This window comes from Necator americanus, chromosome IV, assembly GCF_031761385.1.
Source record: "Necator americanus strain Aroian chromosome IV, whole genome shotgun sequence".
NCBI classification, from domain to species: domain Eukaryota; kingdom Metazoa; phylum Nematoda; class Chromadorea; order Rhabditida; family Ancylostomatidae; genus Necator; species Necator americanus.
In genome coordinates, this window is record NC_087374.1 from 10,572,090 (window position 1) to 10,582,541 (window position 10,452).

Consider the following 10,452-nt stretch of genomic DNA (forward strand, 5'->3'; position numbering starts at 1 on the left):
TTCGTGGTAATTCAGGGTGGTGCATTCAAATAAACGGAGCTCCCGCGCTGCAGACGTCCTTACGGATCTGCGACCTCCACAGATAACTGCCACCCCCATGGGTCCAGACAGTAAATGAAAAGTGAGACAGAACAGCAGAGCGAGCCTTTCGACTTGCTGACATAAGTTAGCCTGGATTCATTCCCGACTACAGAGCTAGCGAGCGTGTTCTGGTCATTTGATTATTGATTGCTCTCTTTACAGTGAAGACCAGGCGAAAGTGAACGTCAGCCACAAGAGATCGCTCCCTACTTACAGTATTTCCTTCTTAAAGCAAATGAAATCTTTCAATGGTGGAATGAAACTGTGGTTTACCTGTCAAATTAATCAGCCTAATTAAATTAAATTCAGTTAACGTGCTGTTCTTTTTCGTTTTCACTTTTCTTCATCGCCGAAAAGAAAAGAAAACGCGAGCATCACGTATGAGTAAGTCCTCAAAGCTTCCACTACTAACATTGTACAGGGCTAAGAAATATAAAAGTAAAGGAAGTGCACATACGTATATTCAACACTGCGGAAGCGACGCAGCCCTCGTTGATAAAATAACCTTATGACAATGATGACCATTAGTAAAACCTCGATGACAAAATCCTTTCGATGCTCATTTTTTAGCAAAACGACAGTCTTTCGGAACTGTTTCCAAGGTAGTTTCGGAAATGACAGCTATCGGAACGTCATTTTCGAAATGAGTTTCGAAAATGGCTGTGTGAGTGATTGTTTTCGAAACGTCCCATCATCTACATCAGCTGGGAAAATCCGCAGGGTTTGCGTATCATAATTATATATATATATATATATATATATATATATATATATATATATATATATGCATGCCAGTCTGAACTTCCGGCTAACACTTGAGTCCAGACTTTTTGTGGTATACGCTGCTTCACAAAGCCTTCAGTGATCAATAGAAATCCAAAGCAGGCCCACTTCTCGTAAATTTCTGGCAAACAAGCAAAATCGTTTCTTCCCCAAAATGGCCTCACAAATTTTTGAAGAAATATTGATGGGAGATTTCATCAATGTCTCCTTGTACACCTCTCACCAAAGGTGTCAGTACCAAATTTAGAGAATATCCAAACTTGATTTTACATCTATATTCGTTTATCAATCTCATTATCTATTGGCTTCATCTGTATTCGCTGCAATTTGAAATTTCTTTTCTCGATATCTTGGGCGAAGTTCCTCCTGTCTTTCTTCCTAGCAGTTTCCTTGACGTGTGGGTAATTTGACCAATGCTTAGTGTTCTGAATTGAATGAATAGACATCATAAGAGAATTTTTCGGTTTCTGGAGTTGGAGAGAGACACGTTCGACGTGTTATCCGCCACGATAAGGACAAAATCAGGCTCCGCTGAGCATAACTTGGCATATGTGACAACAATCGCATAAGGATAATTCCGATCTTTGTGAAGATTTTGTGTCTCAGACAAAGTGTGTTCGTTTTTCTCTTTTCCCGGTTCACCACTAGTGTATTTACCTATTGAAATTTCCAAAAAAAAAAAAACCAAAAGAACACAAATATCAAACACTACGCTTCCTCACCAAAAATACTCCTCAACAAAATCTCAACTCTAAAAGGCATCTTCACAAAATCATTCGAAATACAGGATCGAGTTCGACTGATTCATGGCATCTCTTATAAATGCTAGCGGAAATTATCAAGTAACAATAAGCAATGAGCCAAACAAGGATAAGGTCAACTTTATATTGTGCTTGTATTTACAACGAATTCTCAAGTAACTCTATCATAGAACTGAACATACGCATTGGCATAGCGGAAGACCTCAACAAATTCGTTTATTATAGCTACTATTTTTTACTCCTTATATCAAGATGAATCTACAATTCTTCTCCTCAGGAACTGGACTTTTTCAGCAGTAGAAGATAAAGGAGACAGGTCACTATGCAATATTACTATTGGTTTCACACCTCTGGCTCGTAAGAGGCGAAGAGACAGTTGATCCCACCCTAAAAGGGCATTCGATTCTGTTCGTGCATCATCGGAAGCAATCTAGAAATATCGGTAAGTTAAAGTCGTACGAGACAATCGTTTTTTTCTACCAACCTGACGCGTTTGACCCCATCCAAAGAAAATAATTGGTCGTGGTGAAGCTTCACCCCACTTGCTAATCGCTACTAAACGACTGCTGCCCTATAAAAAAAAGCCTCGAACTATAGCAGGAGGGTACAAAAGGGCATAGAACCATGGAAATCAAACCAATTGAGATAACATCACCACAAACCTCTTCACAGACAATTCGAGCATCGAACAAAATTCCTGTTCGATCTATGCACGATGGAGAAATGTGAGAAGATGGTGATCCCATTTTGAATACGACATCAGAAAGGAAATGATTACATGCTTCTATCTCCTTTTTTCCGTACTTGAGCATTCGTGCAAGCCTCGTCTGTAAGGAAATTTCCGTTGATTTCGTGGATCACTACGAGTGGCGATGGTAACAATCACAAACATTCTAGCACTGAAATAACGTCGCTTATTAACAGCAAAATCTAGAACCAACTGGGCAGTACTTGTTTTATTTTGAAACTTGTATACTGGCTGACGTAGAAAACTCACCGTTTCGTCGTCGAATTTAATGAATGGTTCCAATTCGGGGAACCCCAACCGAGGGCCATTGTAGGAACCGCCGAGATCGACCTCAGCACATGAGCTTACTTGAAGCAATTTCGTCGCTTTGAAGAGACGCTCGCCGGCGGATCTGAATATATTAACTCAACAAAAAGTAAAAGAAACGATAGTAAGGATTTTTCTCCTACAACAGATACGTATTTAGTTCAGAAGTAGATGAACACATGCACACTAAGTAGTTCTTCGGTTAAGACATACTTGGATGATTCCAAGAGCTGAGACACGAAGTCCTTGTTCAACACAGATTCTGCTAACTCGGGAGTAAGTACGCGAAAGAAAGCTAGAGAATGAACAGTGCTAAGCCAAGCATTTTGCGACGGTGCCGACTCACGCCGCACTCGTTGCGACAACTTCGACGCCGCTGGACGACATTCCTAAAAAATTACGTACTCATGATAGGAATTTTCATTAGCACCTACTTCTGATGCAGCCATACCTCGATACCATTTCTGGCCATACCCGCAATGACGATTGAAAGTGACTCGAGAGGTGCTGAATTCACATGACTATTTACCCAACTTGCAAGCGCATTCCATGCTTGCATTTCTCCAAAACGTAACCTACAATTATCAGGGACAAAGTGCACGGAGTTCAAGCTTTGAGATTTGAGTCAGCAAACATATAGTGAAACAATGAAGAAGTCATTCATATTATTGGATTACCTAGTGAACGAATCCACCAACGACGATACATCCGCCCAACTGTAAAAATTGTTAACATCAACTAGCAGATCATTAGCGAGGCGACGCAGGACTCGAGCATCGTAGTAATTTAGTTTTGCACAAGAAGTCGCCAGCGATACCAGTTGGCGCACAGATAACGCAGAACGATGACTGGAAATTTTTGTTTTACGTTAAGCAAACGTCGAAATGAGCAATGAGAATAAAACAATACATTTAATCAAATTAACCAATATATTCATATATTTAATTAAATTAATAAAAAGGAACACTCACTCCGTAATCCGAGCACAGAGAAGCGGAAGTAGTCTCTTGTCACGAATACTTCTCTCAGCCAATTTGTTCATTAACGAACACATTTCTCCGACGGTGAGAGCACAACAAGAAACATCAGTGCCTAACAATTCAGCGGTCTTAGCAACAGCCGCTCGTGATACTTCTTTGTCGTTTTGGTCCCAATGACTTAGTACAGCAATCAGCATATTCGCATTATCAATGTCCCTTAAATAGAAAAGATGTAGAAACAGATCCACCACATCCTCTACAAAAAAGCTCACTTTATTTGGGTAACTAAGACCTCCTTTAAAACCGCCTTCAGTTCTTTAGATATTTCATATCCACCACGATTGCATGCAATGACAAAGGGCACGATGAGTGGGAGTGAAAATTCACCTTCTCCTTAAAGCTGCCGCGGTGTAAAAAGAGAACAAGAATAGAAAAGAATAGAAATCACGCTGAGGTGAATGATAAATAATATTAGATGTTTTGAGATCAATCCATTATGCAGTGCACAGAAAATTCAGGAAACATTACAAGACTCTACTCCACAACATTGAGATTCTTTCCTTTAAAAAAAGCTGAGCAACTCACTAAGATTAGTTAACAGTCTTTTTTCTAAAATTTCGAAAATTGGTTCGTTTCTCAGCCCAAGCTCTAGTAGAGCAGTCATCATTGCAATGAGATCGTCATCCACCGCCATTTCCATTATTTCTGCCTCTTTTGGCTCTTTTCCACAACTGAAGCAATCTCTACAACAACAAGAAAAAAACCTGACTGAGGCGATTATTCCCTCACCTTTTTATGAAATCTGGAGCAGAATGTTTCTCTTTGTCTAGAAGCAACGCAGATTTTAGAATTCCCAAAAAATCTGGAGGGCTTAGGTGGTCCTTACGCTTCCCAAGCCACTAAAATAATACAGATCACAAACTCAATATCTGAGGTGTCTATAAATAGCCCTTTGCACTCCATTGTCGCTGTGGGTGCGACACTGAAAAGATATACTTCAAATCTACAATCGCCCTAGCGGCGACACGCTTGTTTAGGTTATTTCAGCACTTCCAGATAAAGAATTAAACTGTAAATAAAATTGAAAATAAAACAAAATAATAATTCTGCGGCCTTGTGCACTACATTCTTACTTTTTTACTTCACAGATTACGGAAAGAAAGGAAAAATGACTGTGTTGTATGTTCAACCAGACAAGAAAAAGGGAAACGACGCGAGAATGGCGAGTTTTGTGGTATAGGTCCTCTGAAGCCTCGAATGAATATGGGTTACTGCTTCCAAAATTATCAGACTTTGAAAAATTTCAAAACATGAATAATTTATTTCGTCGCTATTTTATAGACTAAAATTTGCTAGTAACGGTGTTTACAACAAACAAATAGTATTGAAATAACTGTATTTTCGGCTTTATAAAATATGTAACTTAGGATTAGGATAGTAACGATAAAGTGATAATTGTAACGAAAAAGTGCTGGAGTTGCTGGTGTTCCATGTGCCTAACTAGACTGGAGTGCAAACGGAAAGAAATACATACGTACTACTTTCAATTGTTGAATATTTGCGAATTTAGAGGCGGGAGTAGATCCTTTCTCTACATGAGAGATCGTTTCGGAGGAAAGCGAATCAATTAAACCTAAACATTGTTGGTGGATATGATGGATATTCACATAACTGGATCAAATAAGTGGGAGTAACGAAGATTCTGCCGTACCTTTCAATGGATCTTCTGCTGGTGCCACTGTATTATTTGTTATCGATCTATATGAGGCTGAGCAGGATACACTTCGAGAAAAGGAGACACTGCTTTGAAAAACACGCCGAAGCATGCTCGCTGTAATATGATGGTAACCTCACTTTAACTCTTATTTTCTAGTTATAACGCAAACTAGTGGAGTACGTCTTTGGATGGAAAGATCCAAAGATTTGGCATCAATGTTGTGACACTTACTTACAGTAGGGTCAAAACGACCTGAAACACGGTGCAATTGCGTACGCAGTTTCTCTCGAGGCGCTTGGGTGTAGCGTAGCGGCTGGGAGCGTTGTGACATCCTTGCTGGCACCACCCATCGCTGCCCTTTGCGACGGTCCCCACTGCTGGCTCTACCGCACCGTTTCAAGCGCCTACGCAAATGCACCGCAACTACACTCGTGATTTATGTCCTTTTGACCCGACTATACCATCGTTTGACTTGACTTTTAAAATTTTTTTGCTTAAAACGCAACTACGTAGTAAATAGTGAACTTACCATAGAAAGCCATTATAGAAGGTTGAAAAAAACAGACAACCTCTGCAATAGCACGTTTCACAAGATCCAAAAAATCCAAATTAAAAGAGGCAAAATTCCTTTTTCTAAATAAATAAAACGTAACGCATTTTGTTTGCTTATTTGCACCAGAAGATGGATACTACAGCAGAGCCAAAGCGACATGAAGCACGGTGCAGTTGCGTAAGCGGTTGCGCGAGAAGCGGTGCAGAGTAGCGGTTAAGATTGTGTGAGGACCCTTGTTAACATCACTCATCGTTTTAGTTCGCGTTAGTCCCACCCTGCATGTTTCATGTCGTTTTGACTCTAACATACATAGGGGTAAGCGCCAACAAAACGATATCGACCAGTTAATAGATAAATTTCTGCTTATCGTAGCCCGTTCCGAGAAATCTACATAATTCAGAGATGAAATTCTCGTGTGTTTTTTTTTCTAGTCTTTGAAACAAGAACACCAGTTCGAAAGCTATGAAAAAGCCCAGCAGAACTAACCCAACGAACTGATTGCAAACAAAACAAAAGAGTTGATTCAGAGCAGTTCGTTGTCTAGCTCTATCCTTTTGACCAGCATAGCTGCCGGTCTTATTGATGATGGACACCAGGTCCGCTGCCTTTCAAGCCAGTTTGGTTGGAATCATTGGGCTACATCGATCCTACAGAGAGACGCGTACGAGGACAGCACGGGATCACTGATGTCCATTAGATCCAAATGGCCGTCTTATAAAGAAGGACGACGATTTGTTCAGCCGCGCCCTTCGGTTTTTGCTTTTAGGCCTTACAAGTACTGAGGAAGTACAAGTTCTTACAGATACTAGAGAAATGAATTGGAATATACCAATTGTAACGTCAAGTCTTCTGTTGATAAGAACGACACCTGGTAACAAAATGTCTATTCAACAACGGTATTCAACACAACAATGAGCACAACTTCAAGAGATTGTAACTTGACCAACGACCATTAAAGAAAGAAGGAAAAAGCTGGATTCACTACTGACACCTACAATTCCTAGCGATGGAAATATGCTCCTCTATGCAAACGATCAACAATGACTGCACAAATACATTCGTGAACTCCTTTGCATGTATCTTTTGCAGCCGCCATGAGAGCAGGTAAATGGTCAACGTGAACTCGATTCTGAAGCTCAACGAGCACTACCTCATCCTCGCCTCGCAACGTAGCAAGCTACAAAAAAACTCTATAGAACGAGACAAAGAAAAAACTCATTGAGAAAAATTCTACCGTTAGACGAGGAAGAATGTCGGTTTCTTCCCTCTGATTCACGTCCACCACAGGTTGACCATCAACTATACTGCATGTTGCTGCAGCAACAAGTCCTTTCATAGGTATGCCAGCGTCTGACATAGCTAACGAGGCGGCGTTGACACATGCAGCAAGATGCGAACCGTCACTCTGAATAAGCACAACTCATTTTGAAGACAGGTAAAGTCCAATGGGACATCACAGTTTGAAGGTGTCAAAAAATCGCTGCCTGAAGAATCTGGCAGTAGATATCGATCTGGGAGGTGGGAAAAAGATGGGTTAGTACGGCTCCTTCAAAAGTCTTCTCAATCAACCGCTCTATCTCCATGGACTTTCGATCCGCTCGAACCCTCTGCCTTCTCTCCACCCCAGCGAATCGTGTCATACTGGAAGCGAAATTTCGTTCTTTGAAGAGATGTAAGAGATTACAGGTAACAAGAAAAGCTTCTTATTCTGTACTGACCTGAATATGCAGTTGATAACGCAACGGTCTTCTAACTGCTTCGACCTTTTGCCTTCGTAAGGGCCATAAACAACACACAAAACCTAGAAGACATTTCACCACGATGCTACAAAATTTTCCAAAATATGGGGATCAAGGACGTAAGTGAATAAAAATAAAAGTCATAGATACATAATTAACGAGAAACTTTCCTAATGTTGGAAAAAAGAATTTAAAACTCGAATAGTTTCTGACCACAAAAAGTTGCATATCATTGTCGCACCATAGATTTATTCAGGAAGACAAAAAGTCAAAAAATCACCTTAGTTCCTCCTTGCTCGAAGTAAGCTGAGCCCTCTGCATCACGAATGGTGCCAAGAGATGCGCTAATGTTACGTATCTGATGTGGACGGCGTCCATCAAGGCGAAAACCGTGTTCAGATACTATACTCATACTTGCCTAAATGAGTGTCGAAACTACACACAACAAACAGAATTAGCTACTTCAAAACAACGGAAAATCAGCAATTGGATACTCCTTGCAATAAGCATGCAATAATAAAGAAATTTCTACTCTTCCCATTATCGCCTATTGGGTAACTGGATATCTACTACAACACATAAACTTATGTGAAAACCGAAATCGCTTAGTCCCGCTCAGCAAAAACAAACCAATTACCTGTAACCTTAAGCACTGTTTGAAATTGGTTGTTCCTCCGGCTGTTTTCCAAGTTTCTCTACTTCTTTTGCAGCCTTTGTCCCAGCTCTCACAAGATCAGTAGGCGTGGGTTCTCCTTGCTTGAAAAGAATCTTTGGTGCCTGTTCCGCGAATACTAGCATAAGACGACGATTGACTCGCATTTGCTTGTCAATACCTATAAAAGTAAATACAGGTATCACACAGAGTAGGTAATGAAAAGTAGATAGGATGAGCCAGAACTACATAACATGCATAATAATTAGAAATAAATGGTTGAAAAAAATAAATGGTGTAATAGAAATAAATGGGCGCAATGGTTGCGCATTGCAACAGAAGCCGTCGTAAGAGATAGCGTTCTGGGGTCGTCCGTTTACACTGATACAGAGAGAACGAACAAAATCACCCTCTTCCCCACAATCTACGACCCAGTATAAGCATTACCCGACTGAAACCCGTACTACCCCAGATTCGTGGGGTGATGCCTTTAAGTAACATCACTCTGAGTACAGTCGGGTTCAATTGTGGTCTTTGCTAAGGTTTTCGATGCTGAGTCTTCCCAATCATCGACATTGTTCTTTATGGAATTTGCAACAAATTTGCAACGGTATCACAACGAAAACAGGAAATGTCGCCTACGATCTCAGGGAACAGAGGCATCAAAAACATTCAAGATGTCAGTTTACCCTACGTTGCAACTTTTTACAAGCAAGATATGATGCTGAGTGAGCTCTTGCTGAAGATCGAGATCGAGAAGATTGCGCAAAACATTGTTCAAAGACGACACACGTTGACGAAGATGCGAGCAATCACGTAAGGCGATGATATGATCTCACCGATTGGAGAATCAAGTTCTTTAACTGAGCGAATGGGTTGTGGGAAAGGAATGCAGCCAAGTTCTCGGTAGAAATCATGACGTGGGCTGCTCGATAACGTTTAGCTGCACCATAAACGTATTTTAAAAAATAACGACCCAGTTATTGCCGCACTACGCGTCGCACAAACCAATTTTGAATTTGATTTTTGTGAGGAGTTCTTCCTTGGAAATGATTGCTAGGAGTGTTTTTCTAAATAAACTCCAACATACACGTTCAAAAAGAAATAAGAACCTCCAGGAGTCCATGGACCACATGCACACTTAAAAAGGCAGTGAGGGTGCTAGTGGTGGCGACAGCGATGTAAACATGTCTCTGTGTTGGAAAATTCAACCACAATATTAATCCTTTCCTCACTAGATATGATAATTCAGGAACTCCTTCAGAGTAGAATCACAGAATTTTGAACCACAAATGCAACTATAGTAGTACAGCATAGTAGAGGATCAAAACGATATGAAGCTAGGTGCAGTGGCGTAAGCTGCCGGGCTCGAGGTGGCGCAGTGGACAGCGGCTCGGATCGGGTGGAACCATCGCGGACTGCAACGACGAATGCTGCTAGTAGAGTCCTCCTTCCATCATAACCGCTACAGTCCACCGCACCGCTTCGAGCCCAGCCGCTTACGCAAACTTCATGTAGTTTCGACCCTATTATACAGAGTGTGAGATGCAAATTGCTGGCGAACAAATATAACACAGTTATATCTGCACATTAGAAGAAAAACGCCAGACATTCAAAAACATCTCAAATTTTCTCTTACACGCGCACTAAATATTACTTGAAGTTCCGCTTTCAACGACAACGAGAACACGATTTTCTTATTCGCTTCCCAACGGGTTCTATGTGGCATGCAACGTTTAAGGCGTGAAAACGATGTAGTAGAAGAACAGCTCACATCGCGATACACAGTTGTCTTCGGCCTCGGTCAAATTACGGGAGTTGTAGTCACGGATGCAAGATCCAAAGCACTTCTCCGTTAAAATGTTGTAAACACTGAGAAATTCACGTAACTGAAAAATGAACGTGTCGGATCATCTAACAAAGCATTGATAGCAGGAATCAATGACATACCTGCTGCAAATCCTGCTGCGGGATGCTCATAAGCACCCGTCAGATACCTGAAACCTGAAAGTGCACGAATAAATCTCCGCAAAAATTCAGTGCACGAGTTAATCCAAGAATTGTTCAAAATGGGCCACTTTGTTGTAAAAGGGTTGGAAATCAGAAGCTGTGAATAAAGACAGGTCATTGTA

At 40.9% G+C, this 10,452-nt stretch overlaps 2 protein-coding genes across 2 annotated transcripts; both read right to left on the reverse strand.

Annotated features, from left to right (window-relative positions):
• Positions 1–1,872: 1,872 nt before the first annotated feature.
• RB195_000868 (uncharacterized protein) lies at positions 1,873–5,918 on the reverse strand (the record flags this gene model as incomplete). Its single annotated transcript, XM_064197409.1, has 15 exons — positions 1,873–2,055; positions 2,110–2,196; positions 2,288–2,452; positions 2,623–2,764; positions 2,893–3,068; positions 3,131–3,254; positions 3,357–3,527; positions 3,651–3,875; positions 3,932–4,052; positions 4,245–4,390; positions 4,449–4,558; positions 5,198–5,292; positions 5,371–5,490; positions 5,608–5,799; positions 5,906–5,918. The coding sequence occupies 15 exons, from the start codon at positions 5,916–5,918 to the stop codon at positions 1,873–1,875; spliced, it is 2,070 nt and encodes a 689-aa protein (XP_064053290.1).
• A 1,011-nt stretch (positions 5,919–6,929) lies between these two features.
• Positions 6,930–10,300, reverse strand: RB195_000869 (uncharacterized protein; the record flags this gene model as incomplete). The annotated part of the gene is made up of 8 exons (XM_064197410.1): positions 6,930–7,106; positions 7,164–7,334; positions 7,414–7,570; positions 7,648–7,730; positions 7,949–8,086; positions 8,368–8,501; positions 10,095–10,209; positions 10,271–10,300. The coding sequence occupies 8 exons, from the start codon at positions 10,298–10,300 to the stop codon at positions 6,930–6,932; spliced, it is 1,005 nt and encodes a 334-aa protein (XP_064053291.1).
• Between the last annotated feature and the right edge of the window lie 152 nt (positions 10,301–10,452).